General features: G+C 45.1%; 1 protein-coding gene across 2 annotated transcripts in view; it reads right to left on the bottom strand.

Annotated features, from left to right (window-relative positions):
- MYO5C (myosin VC) overlaps positions 1-13206 on the bottom strand; it is a 114102-nt gene that overhangs the window by 31455 nt on the left and 69441 nt on the right. For both annotated transcript variants that reach the window (XM_066341824.1, XM_066341825.1), the window contains exons 23-30: positions 11871-11964; positions 8688-8751; positions 6499-6679; positions 4508-4601; positions 4140-4203; positions 3975-4055; positions 2181-2361; positions 95-188 (exon numbers count right to left, since the gene is read on the bottom strand). In XM_066341824.1, coding sequence (XP_066197921.1) covers positions 95-188; positions 2181-2361; positions 3975-4055; positions 4140-4203; positions 4508-4601; positions 6499-6679; positions 8688-8751; positions 11871-11964 — 853 coding nt within the window. The remainder of the gene's footprint in view (positions 1-94; positions 189-2180; positions 2362-3974; positions 4056-4139; positions 4204-4507; positions 4602-6498; positions 6680-8687; positions 8752-11870; positions 11965-13206) is intronic.

The raw sequence follows: 13206 nt of genomic DNA, 5'->3' as shown, positions 1-13206 counted from the left end.
CATAGTTCGGAGCTCTGGGCGTGATGGCCTTTCTGTGACTTCCTGGATAGAGGAAACCGTTTCCTACGAGCGGGTTCACGAGGGTTCCTGTTACCTTTCCTGTTTTCAGTGTGTTTATTCAGGCGGGTTTCGAGGTCTTGCTTTTGCTTTTCTAGTTCTGAAATTTGCTGTTTAAAGTCTGGGATCATCTGTAGAGAAGAATTAGAAATATTAGAATATAAAATACTTTCAACTGCGAACTTTAAAGTCTCGGGACTAGACAGAGGCAAACGAAAGTGTCCTGGTGTCTAACCCCCACAGAACGTATGTCTAGTAAGGTGTGTAAGGAGGCCAGCCAGGACGGTAGACTGGGTTGGTATTACGACTTTTTTTTAATCTCAAGTCCTATATAGTCCCAAGAAGCACCAGCAGGCAGAGAGGAAACGGTTCTCACGGCCACAATCCCCACACCACACGTCTCCGGGAGAGAAGGAAGCATGGGGTCTGGGGGAGGGTGTGTGAGAATTCTGTGCTGAGTGGAGGGAGGGATGATGTAACAAAACGGCAGGCAGCCTCTTGGATCCAGACCCAGAGACATCATCTCCTCACCATCACCAGGGACAGGAAAATCATCTCAGAGGGGCCATCCTCCCTCTTTGAACTCTAGGCTGGGTGCTGGTAGTGGGGTCTGGACCACCCAGTATGTTTCTCAATACTTTGTCTACCTGTATAGTTTTTTGTTTGTTTTTGATAGAAACAGAGATAGGGACAGACAGACAGGAAGGGAGAGAGATGAGAAACATCAATTCTTCATTGTGGCACCTTAGTTGTTCATTGATTGCTTTCTCATATGTGCCTTGACCAGGAGGCTACAGCAGAGCAAGTGACCCCTTGCTCAAACCAGCGACGTTGGGCTTCAAGCCAGCGACCATGGGGTCACGTCTATGATCCCAGGCTCAAGCCAGCGACCTCGCGCTCTAGCTGGTAAGCTGCACTCAAGCCGACGACCTCAGGGTTTTGAACCTGGGTCCTCTGCATCCCAGTCCAATGCTCTATCCACTGTGCCACCGCCTGGTCAGGCTACCCATATAGTTTTTTAAAATGCTCATCACCTCTCCGCTCTCAGGCAGGTAAAAACAGTTTTTCCATTGTCCAAGTTGATAAAAACACCCATGCCTCTAAAGTTTAAATGAAAAATACTTGTCTGATTGTGCAACTGTGTATTCCTCTTGAAAGTTTTACCCAAGGAATAAACAAAGACATGAAGGGCCTTAACTACTGTTCCACAGGTCCGCTGTGCCAGGGTCACCCTCCTTACCTGTTGACACAGACCTGAGAGTCCCTAGTAGCTCCGGGATAGGCAGTGGAGGAAGAGACAGTACAGAGGCTGAGAAGGGGCCGCCAGTGACGGGGACGAGGAGCCTAGGAGAGCATCGTGTCCGGGAAGCCACCAGAACAACAGAGAAGGAAAGGAATCAATCAAGTCATCAAATGCTGCTGAGGGACTAAGACAAGGGTGAAAATGAACACTGTGTGCTCAGCTTGATGTAGACAGTTCCAGTTAGTGGTAGGGGCACAGGACAAAAGGCGGTGGCCACAGAGTAATGGGACGTGAATGGAGAATTCACACAGTTGGGTGGCCATTGAGATGTGTGGCCAACTCCCCCCAAGAAATGGGTGGTGGCTACAGGGGATGCGGGGCCAAGAAACAGGCAGGTTTTGAGTGAGGAGATTTCTAAAGCATTTCTCCATGCCAAGGAGGCGCGGGTGAGAAGAAAGGGTGAGACGTGTGGGGTGGAAAGAACAGGCATCACAGAAGGGGAGGTCTTTGAAAAGGTGGGTGAGGAGCACGAGGAGAGATTGGCCTGAATGTGCACCCTCTCAGGAGTTACCTTTTTTATGGTTACTTTCTAAGAGGTTAGAGCTAGATTTGAAAAACAGATTTAAATACACACACACACACACACACACACACACAGAGGATTTGGAACCATCCTATGAAAAAAAAACAAACCACATTCTCAAATCAAAGTGTTCTCTAGCCTGGGGTAATATAATAGTTTTTCTTCTGACCCAATTATTTCACTCCTAAAAACATAAGTCTGATTCATTGTTTTATTGCCAAGAAACTAAATTTTACTGCTAATGAATAACATCTCTAGAATACTGGCCAGAACTGGAGCCCGTGGCTGAGACCATACCATGTTTTCCGATGTTAGCCTGGTAACTTCATGACGAATACTTTCATTGATGTCATTCTCTTCTCTAAATAGTTTCTGCAGGTGATTTATTTCTTGACTTAGATGCACCACTTTGAAGTTCAAAGCTTCAATCTCCTGTTCATAGCAATCCTTCTGGGACTGGAAATGGCTCTCCAAAACACTGTAAGAGGAAGGGCCAGGAAATGAACCACATGGTCTTTACTCTGCTGTGCTGATGACCGTGAGCATGAACACATGCAGCAGTTATGAAAACCCACAACTACAGCCACGCACTAAGCACAGAAAGGTCACTTATGTACACATCATTACACGCTATGGAATTAGGAACAGAGCATCATAACATCCTTTTAGCCAGGTAGGAAGCATTATGTGGCATTAATATTTAGTTGATAAGAAATATTGCCTGACCAAGCGGTGACGCAGTGGACAGTGTCAGACTGGGATGTGGAGGACCCAGGTACAAAACCCTGAGGTTGCCAGCTTGAGTGCAGGCTCATCTGGCTTGAGCGCAAGCTCATCTGGCTTGAGCATGGGCTCACCAGCTTGAGCATGGGATCATAAACATGACCCCATGGTCGCTGGCTTGAGCCCGAGGTCACTGGCTTGAGCAAGGAGTCTCTTGCTCTGCTGTAGCCCACGGTGAAGGCACATATGAGAAAGCAATCAATGAATAACTAAGGTGCCACAATGAAGAATTGATGCTTCTCATCTCTCTCCCTTCCTGTCTGTCTGTCCCTCCTTGTCCCTCTCTCTGACTCTCCGTCTCTATCAAAAAATTTATTTTAGATATTAAAATTATAGTTTTACTCTTATAGTTTAAAACTATTTCCAATATAATGCAACAATGGTGGAGATGAATTTCATTATACATTTGTCAAAACAAATAGAATATATAACATCAAGAGTAAACCTTAATGTAAACTATGGACTCTGGGCAATTATGTGACAATGCAGGTTCATCAGATTTAACAGCTGTAACCTCTGGTGAGAGATGTTGATAATGGCTGTGTAGGTGTGAGGGTTGGAGGTATACGAGAAATCTCTAAACTTCTGCTCAATTTTGCTGTAAACCTAAAACTGTCATAAAAAATAAATTTCATTAATGTAAAAAAATGCAGCAAACTCTTTAAATTTAAACACATCTATAGATCTAGAGCAACATTGGCTAACTTATTGGATATAGTCAATTTTCACTGGATAGATTATGAGTTTTATTACCCATCATTTTACCCCATAAAGGGAGTGTTCTTTGTTACTAATTACTTAGTTCTCAAATAAATAGTTCCAGTGATTATTAGGTCATTCTACTGTAAGAAATTATTTATTTACTTATTTATTTATTTAAGTGAGAGGAGGGGAGATAGTGAGACAGATTCTCACATGTACCTCAACTGGGATCTACCCAGCAAACCCGTCTAGGGCCAATACTGGAGTACCAAGCTATTTTTAGCACCTGAGGCTGTCGTGCTCTGAAAGAGCTATCCTCAGTACCCAGGGCCATGCTCAAATAGAGCCACTGGCTGTGGGAGTGGAAGAAGGAGAGATGGGGGAGAGAGGGAGAAGCAGATGGTTGCTTTTCCTGTGTGCCCTGACTGAGAATCAAACCGAGGACATCCATAAACTGGGTCGATGCTCCATCTACTGAGCCACCAGCCAGGGCCAGAAATTTATTTTGTGTATAAAATCTATATAAGATAAACTTTTGACTTTCTAATAGTCTATCATCTCTGGGGGAAAAAAAAACCCAACATAATCCTGAGGGGCATTTCTCACCGGGTTGCTTTCTTTAGCCCTTCATAAGCAAACCAAAGTTCTCCATCCTCATTTAAGTGTTCCAAATCTTCCACAGACAGCCTGGAGGATAAGAAGGGTAAAAAAAAAAATGTCTCTCTCATCTGCTATGTGTTTCTAAATGTTTGATAATGCAAAAATAATTACCTGCTTCTTACATCTCCAATGTCATAGCTTTCAAGAAGTTGCTTGGTGACTTCTGACATCTTTTCTGAGAGGAAAAAGGCAGAGCAGGTGTAAATCACATTTTTACACAATTTCTCTTCTCTGGTTCCCTTTCTAGGGTCCAGTTTTCTAGCTTCACAGTCTCCAGGTAACCATCCCATCAGCTAAGGAACTTACCAGCTGTCCAACCAACCAACCAACCAACCAGCTATGAAGCCAACCAGCTATTCAGCTTACCACATAATCAACCCACTGGCCTCGGGCCAGTCAAAGGACACATTTCCTTAGCACTGGCACTTGTGATAATTCAGTCAACACCCCACAGGCCCAGGGACTTGTCCTTTTGTTACCTCTCATTTCCCGCTTTTGTGACTGTACATGTTTTTCCACGTCTATCTTCTGTGTCTGAAGTAGCTCTATCTCCTTTTCAAACTCAGAGATTGTCTGAATCACAGCAATGACCATACCAGGTGAAGAAGAAAACAGTTACTGTTACTTCGATCAGACAAAGGGAATACGCGTACAGTATTGTCTGTCTATGCAGGCATGCTCACTGCAGTTTCTCAGTTAAACCCTTGTTAAACCATCACTGCCCACACATACAGCATGGCCTTGAAACATGTTTATCTGCTCAAAATATTGTTAATAATTCCAAAATCTACTAATTTGTATCCACAGAATTTGTTTCTCTGCTTAAAGGGAAATAGTACTACCTACTACAAGCTTAGGTGGGATGGAGAGGAGAGGGGGCTGAGAGAAGTAAAATCAAAGGGGCTAAATTATCTTTCCCTGCATGACGAAATCTTGGATGCAAGGATTGGGACTGGGCAAGGCCATCACATTCAGAAGGGTGGGTTTGGGCTCTAGTTAGGTTTAGAAGTGGCAGAGCCAGGGAGTACCCAAGAGGTGGGGGTGGTCATGAGCGTGACCGGGTCCACTGAAGGGGCAGCCCTGGTTGTGGGGAAGAGGCTCTACTCTGCCTTGATTCGCCTGTGGGCTCAGCCTGAGTAAGGATGTCGGGTTGTCCTTCGGAGCTATGGAGCTATGGAGCTGTGCAGAGTGAATAACCCCTCATTCACATTTCCTCAGTGAGTCTAAGTGTTCAAGGGCTACAGCTCCTGTTTCTATAGGGGGTGAGAAGGGAGATCAAATTGACATTTACCGATCACTTCACATATACAGCCTCTTCCTTATAATAGGCCCATAAGGTAAGTGGCATGACCTTTCATAGATTAGAAAACTGAAGCTGCATGAAGGGTAAATGGCAAGTTCAGGGTCACACGGCAATGTGACGGGGACCCCAGAGGGATTCAATCTGAAATCCTTGCTCTTTGTAACATTTCAATAGTTGTTACAAGTCCTAAGTGTGTTTACTTTTACATGGATAATAACGTGTAACTTGATGATGACAGATTTACATATTTTGCAAATAAGATTAATTTCCACCACATTGGAGAGTTTGGACCCCAAGTTTAGTTACCAATGAGGAAATAAGTGACAACTATTGGTGCCTCATTCCAAGAGCAGCCACATGATTTCCCAAGATATAGACTGCATAGCTAGATGACATGACTCTCACAGACTGACCGTAGTCTTAGGTGACTTCTAAGAATAAAGCAGGCATGGCACTATGTGGTCCAATCTCCTACTTTAAGCGTCAGGAAATCAGGGCCCAGAGACTAGTTCACATGTGATTCCTAACGCTCTTCTAAACCACACATGGCCATTTCGCGACAATCACAGAGAATATTTGCAAAATCTTAACAAATATTCTATTAATATGTGTTTCACACATTTAGTGGCAGCTTAAAAACTTTCCAACCTTAAACTGAAATGTTTTGCATTGAAGAACACAGGGACGCACAGGTTTGTGTATTCTGGTAGGGAAGGAATTTCAGTTAAGCCTTGAGTGTCCAAGCACGGATCCGTTGCTTTTGTGGGATTGTCTGATAACATTTTAAAAATGTAAGATTCTGACAGTAAGGTCATTTAATTTTAATACAGATATTTATAGATATATAACAACATGGTGGGTTGCATACGAGTTCATGTCAATTTATAATTTAATTTGTATATATTCTCTAGGTCAACATATTTGAGTAACTTTATGGAAATGTAATTTCAGAAAGAGAGCTGACCTTTAAAAGATGAAAAGCAACTATTGCTAAATCAAAGGTGGCTTAGTGGTCTATACTTGGAAGAACGGAAGAAACCCCTTTGCTTTTGGCCGTCACAGGGCTGCCTCTAGCTGTCTGATCCTGCGGGAACATGAAACCGCTCCCTCTGTGCCGGTGAACTGACCCAGCCGGAGAGCTCGCCTAAGGGTGGGAGCAGCTCCTACCTTGGCCTGCTTGCTCAGTCGGGCCACCTCCCCCTGCAAGCCCTCAGAGGCGGTGCGCTCTTCCTCCAGCTGATGCTGTAGTTGCGTTTTCTCATCCTTGAGAGTGCTAATTTCTTCCTTCAAAGAGCATATTTGCTTCTCAAAGTCTTGTGTTTTCAGTTCAAAACTTTTCTCAAGAAGTCTAGGCAGCAAAAGGAAAGAAGAATTCAGACTTGTCTCTAAAGTCCTTACCCTGAATTAGAACAACACGTTGCATAGTTTTGAAAATAAGAGCAGACTCCAGAAAGGAGGAGACAGGTTAATTAGGATCTACTGTGGCAGTTCCGACAGACAGTGGCCTTACTGCTGGCTGACTGTCTCCTGTCCCCTTAGGTTAAGGAAACTTCTCACACCTTCTGGTTTGAGAAGTGTGGCTCTGCCAAGGCCCTGCACAGGACGCACAGAGAACACACGGAACAGGAGGGTGGTGGCTGGGGTACTACCCCGTTCCATGTGGTTCCCTTGAAGGGGACACTTTCCTCAGCAAAGACCTCACTTAGCACATTCTGCCAAGTCCCGGCCGCTGCCAAGTTCCAAGGATCCTGGGGGGGCGGGGGGGTGACTTGGTCCTAAACAAGTTAATACAGTCATTTATCATGCCAAAGAGCCCAGCCCTTCAAACATTCTAGAATGAATTTCAGCAAATTCAGGTGTCCCAAAGTCCATGAAAACCCAATTTCTTGTAAGAAAACTGCTCAATCAAATATAGGATGGCTGACCAAGAAAACAACTGAAGAGATGTGTGAGCTAGACCAGGCCACAGGGGCCCAGTCAGCGGTGACGTAGTCCTGGGGATCTGGAAGTTTATGAATCATCCTTCTACTTGCTAAGCAGTCAATTCAGGTCATTTTAGGACTGACTTGCTTTTATAGCACAAAGGAGAAAGCCTTAAGGAAGAGAGTCTCATTCCCAATAGGTTTTTCTTTCATTTCCTTTTAGAGATATTAACAAGATTTTAAACTTTATTTTCAGGTTTTAAAAAAAAACCTGAAGTGCTCCTGAGAGGAGGCTAGTAAAATATCTTTGAAGCAGATTGCAGCCAGAAGTCACATGTATAAAGAATCTTAAATCTGTAGCCTAAACTAGTTGGATGTGTGCCCACACATTGTGGGCAGCATTGTGCCTCTGAAGGGTTATTACAGTGACCAAGACTTCCCCTGTCAGCTGACCAGGGACCAGCCCGAGTGACAGGTGAGTGCTGCTGAGGACTGCAAAGAGCTCACAGTGACCTGGCCTCAGCCTGGCCCTCCAAGCCCCCTGCTTGAATCGATCCCTCACAAGTGGCCCCAGTACATGGTGAGGTGCCAAAAACTGAGCTCTTCTCCTAGAGTCAAGAATTCATTGAAAAATCGATTTTTCAAGGTAGAGTCAATTATCCCTATTTTAAAACTGCTCTAGGCTTGTGAGACCCTTGATTTCATTTGTCAGCTCTGGGAGCTCTTCAGTGACTCCTCCTCCCCAATATTCACGTTCTGCCTCCTGCCTCACTGCGGGGGGGGGGGGGGGGGGAGGCTGTATATCCTTCCACCCCAGGCAGGCCTGAGCCTTCTAGCCCCCACCGGAGACATGCCAGGAATGTCCCATCTCTCCCCAATACCCTACCACACATCCCTCCTTTAAGATCTGGAAACCTTCTTTTAAGAGAAGGGAGCCCAGATTGAAGTCTTTGGAGATCAGCAAGCGGCTTGATCTTGACATAGGAAAGGCAAGGCTGGTATAGCACAAGGTCACGGGGAGCAGCCTTAGTGTCTGTAGGGGTTTTAAACCCTTTATTTTCTGGGACAAGAGTGAAGTTAACAGATATACCAGGTGGGAGAAGGGAGGGAGGTTTATTTCTTAGTCAACAATCTCAGTTCTTAGACTTGGTGGAAGTAAAAAGCTGTGGCAGTCTCTGAACTCCATGCTGTCTTAGCAGTAAAGGGAAAGCAAGAAATTCCCAGGGCTCCACTGCCCACAGTGGCAGAACCTGAGTGTCTGGAAGGTGCCCAAGGGGGACCTTAGCTCTCACAAATCTCGAAGTCTCTCCTATCCTAAAAATATTCACACCCTGTTCTCTCTTGTGTGTGATCTGCCATCTGCAAGCTGAGAAGCGAACTATAAAACAGCAGAGAGAAAGCAGCAACTGCTGAGAGGCAAACCAGACGTCATACATTCTCTGCTGTTCTTCCTTCTGCACGTCATCAAAGAGCTGCTTGGTGAGGTCATCCATTTTTCCTGTGAAAAGACAATGCTTTTGGAAATATGCCTTCAAACCAATGCCTTGACTGCTTCACATCTTGTTTAAGAAAGTGAAAATGAGAACAATCATGGGGGTATTTATTACTAACAGAATGAGAGTGAAACTGTCACTTCTATAAGTGAGAAATATGGGAAAGGGGGTTCAAATAATAATTCTCACAAATATTTTCATGTTGGAATCTAGAAATAGTTTCATTTACAGAACTTTTGTTGGTCCAAATATCATTTGTTTGATTAAAATTAGGCATACTGACTTTGAGATAATAAATATTATTATTAAAAATAAAAAATCCTTTGGGAGAGAATGATCAATTTATGATAGGGTTTCTCAATCTCAGCACTACTGATACTTCAAGCCAGGTAATTTTTTTTAAGTAAGAGGAGGGGAGACAGTGAGGCAGACTCCCACATGCATCCTAACCAGGATCTACCCAGCAACCCTATCTTGGGCCAATGCTCGAGTACTGAGGTAATTTTAGCACCTGAGGCTGATGATCAGACCAACTAACTATTCTCAGTGCCTGAGGCCACACTCAAGCCAGGTAATTCTTTATTAGAGAGGGGGCTGCCCTGTGTGTTGTCGGTTACTGAGCAGCATCCCTGGCCTCTACCCACTAGAAGCCAGTAGGACCTCTGCCCCAGTGACAATCAAAAATGTCTACAGACATTGCCAAATTTCCCTGGGGCACAGAGAGGAACAAGAGCACCTCAATTGACAACCAGTCATTCATGATAACCAAGAAAATAATAAAGTATCTGTCTTCATTTGGGGAAGAGAAAGTGTAAAAAAGATGTTCACACACAACAGGTGTTCTTCAAAACAGGAACAAGATGACAGGTGCAGCCTATCAAAGCCTGATGCCCCTGCTTGTACTTAGCTGATACCTCAGTCTTGGGTTCTGCCTCATTTCTGAGTCCTGCCCCAGATGGGAGCCCAGGGATAAAGCGATGATAGCAACCCTCCAAATCATTTGGTTAAAAAAAAAAGCCAACAGTTTAACAGTTTGTCCAGTGGAATGTCAAATGTCCCTGAAACAAAATGATTGCTTTAGAACGTCACGAGTCAGCCAGAAAATAAGAGGAAGATGCCTAAGGTTAAATTTAGAAGCCAGCATATTTGTTATAATTTCGATTTTCAGTTCAGCTTCAGTGCTGAACACCTTGGGCCCTTTGTAAAAGGCCTCACAGGCTCAAGTGTGACTTTCTTCCCAAGAGCAATGGAATGGTGTCCAAGCTGGAATCTCAACAAGGGGAAATGACTGTGATAACATCAGGGCACAGGGTAAGCGAAGGCTGGTGCTTTTCATAAAATATTGCTTGCCATGTGTAGGGAGACCCTCAGGATACGCAGTTTATAAATACTGGGTTTGAAAGTTTTACATACTTTTTAGAAGAAGATATAAAATTATCTATCTAAGCATATTAATGCTATCAACTATGTAATTTTCAGGACAAACTTGTGGGAATTTACATTTTCTTGGAGGGAATTCCACTTAAAGTTAGAAAAAAAGAACAAACACCCAAGAGGAGAATATTGTAATAAAAAAGGTGGCCCTGGGCCTGACCTGTGGTGGCGCAGTGGATAAAGTGTCGACCTGGAATGCTGAGGTCACAGGTTCAAAACCCTGGGCTTGCCTGGTCAAGGCACATATGGGAGTTGATGCTTCCTGCTCCTCCCCCCTTTCTCTCTCTCTCTCTCTCTCTCTCTCTCTCTCCTCTAAAATGAATAATAAAAAAAAAGGTGGCCCTGGCTGGTTGGCTCAGTGGTAGAGCATCTGTTCAGCGTGTAGATGTCCCAGGTTTACCGGTCAGGGCACACAGAAGCGCCCATCTGCTTCTCCACCCCTCCCCTTCTCGCTTCTCTCTTTCTTTTCCTCCCCTCCTGCAGCCAAGGCTTGATTGGAACGAGTTGTCCCTGGGTGCTGAGGATGGCTCCATGGCCTCCACCTCAAGCGCTAAAAAATGGTTCTGGAGCAAGGGCCCTACATGGGCAGAGCATCACCCCCTAGTGGGGTTTCCAGGTGGATCCTGGTAGGGGCACATACGGGAGTCTGTCTCTGCCTCCAAATCCTATCACTAAATTAAAAAAAAAAAAGGTGATGGTGTGTAAGGCCTTCCCTAATTCAGGTTCAAGGTTTACTTGTAGACCTCTGACCTTCCTTTGCTCATCATCAGTCCAAAGAGACAGGATGGAGGACACACCCATCCTTGGTTTTACCTGATGGCCCTTCCTGCTCTCCTGGCTGGGACTCGGGCTGTTGACTTCCTCCCCTGACATGTGCTTCTCAGCACTCTAGCCCAAACCCCCAGGGCTCTTGTGCTCTGTCTGGACCCCGGTGTGCCTGCCCCCTGCTGGGACTGCAGTGTCACATGCCCCACGTCAGAGCTTAAGGAAAAAGATCCCCTAAGACAGGCAATTGAGTGTAGTAACTTCAACTATCTGGTCAGGCACCACCAGGCTCATGAGCCTGTTGGGATTTAGCAAATGCTTGCAATTAGAATTCAAGTTGGAAAGCTACAAAATACAGAGCTAGGCTAAGAGCAGCTACCTTGTAACCCTAAATTAAAGCGATACCACCACTAGTTCCAGTGTCTGTGCCAGACAGCCTGGGGGTGATGCGACTCATGAGTGGTGGAAGAGGATGTGGATAACACTTAGACCAAGTAAACTGGACAGATCTGAAGTGTGACTACAAATTCTTGGCAAACAACAAACACTACTCCAATATTAGCCTACGCATGCACACACACCCATCCACACACACGGACAGGCACATAGCCTTTTCCACCTGTGATTTTAAAAAAAGCCCTAGGCTTATGGCCCAAACATCTGTACCTTGCAAATGGCCCAGGGTGGGGGGCTAGAGAAAGGGATTGCTGTGTTATCTGACAAAAGATGGATATAAAATAGATGAATGTATAGGGTAAAGTTACCACACTTTAAATATAGTTATTCTCTGTGGGGCAAAAAATGTCTTGTTATACTATGTGTACACCAGAGATTTCTGATTCTGCCTAAAACTCGTTTAGAGCCAATAGTTATTTCCAGAATGACTGGACCAGCGGACGCACGGATCAGCCGCCTTGGGCTCTACCTTTCAGCTCTTCAGTCTGCTCCTGAAGCTTCTGCTGTAGCTGTTCTTTCTGTATTTTCAGTTCTGAGTTATTCTTCTGAAGCTTTGCCAATTGCTAGCAAAGGGAAAGAAAAAAAACTTTTTTGAAAACCTTGTTTTAAGTTTTGTCACCATTATCTTTCTTGGTGAAAAGCTATATATTTTAAAATTCGTGTGTGTATGGCCCTGGCCGGTTGGCTCAGCGGTAGAGCGTCGGCCTGGCGTGCGGGGGACCCGGGTTCGATTCCCGGCCAGGGCACATAGGAGAAGTGCCCATTTGCTTCTCCATCCCCCCCTCCTTCCTCTCTCTCTCTTCCCCTCCCGCAGCCAAGGCTCCATTGGAGCGAGGATGGCCCGGGCACTGGGGATGGCTCCTTGGCCTCTGCCCCAGGCGCTAGAGTGGCTCTGGTCGTGGCAGAGCGACCCCCCGGAGGGGCAGAGCATCGCCCCCTGGTGGGCAGAGTATCGCCCCCTGGTGGGCGTGCCGGGTGGATCCCGGTCGGGTGCATGCGGGAGTCTGTCTGACTGTCTCTCCCCGTTTCCAGCTTCGGAAAAATACAAAAAAAAATAATAATAACAAATAAATAAATAAATAAAATTCGTGTGTGTGTGGATGTGTGTGTGTGTGTGTGTGTGTGTGTGTGTGTATCTCAGCTCCTAGCCATTGATAACAGCCAGCACCAACCCACTATTAGACACTGCATTTACTTTCACATGCAAGGGTTCCATGTGACTTCAAGCAGACATTAGTTCCCAACCTACAATGGCTGAAAATCAGGGAGAAAGAACTAAACCAAGATTTCCTCCAAGGCAAGGAATCTTCTCTATCCTTTTCTTGAGCTTCTCAATAGACAGGGTACTTATACATTAAATAGGACATAAATTACTGGTGATATAATGTGAATTCACACTTTGAGAGTGCTATGACTCAGGGAGGAAGGGTGTGTGATCGGATCAGAAGTTCTATTATTTTGGCTTCTCTTGGTCAAGTGGCTGCTGGGCCGGCAGATGCTGCTGCTGCTGGATGCTTGAGGGCTGGCAGTGTGGGCAGTGCCAGCAGCCAGGCACCAGGCCATGGGGGGGCAGCAAGATACCCTAGGACTCCAGGCTGCCACAACCTTGAGTGCTGTACAACTTTGGAAAGTGCAGGAGAAAGGACAGTAACAAAAACCATCTCCTTAGAAAATATTAGCTCACAATTGTGCAGGATTCTACAACAGGCAGTGGGCTAAATTATTTCATCTTATAATTTCATCCTCACAATATCTCTGGCAAGCCCCTTTTTAATTTCCACTTTATATATGAGGGAACTAAAATT

This window comes from Saccopteryx leptura, chromosome 6 (assembly GCF_036850995.1).
Source record: "Saccopteryx leptura isolate mSacLep1 chromosome 6, mSacLep1_pri_phased_curated, whole genome shotgun sequence".
Classification (NCBI taxonomy): domain Eukaryota; kingdom Metazoa; phylum Chordata; class Mammalia; order Chiroptera; family Emballonuridae; genus Saccopteryx; species Saccopteryx leptura.
The sequence above is the reverse complement of the archived record's forward strand: the minus strand, read 5'-3'. Positions and strand labels throughout refer to the sequence as shown.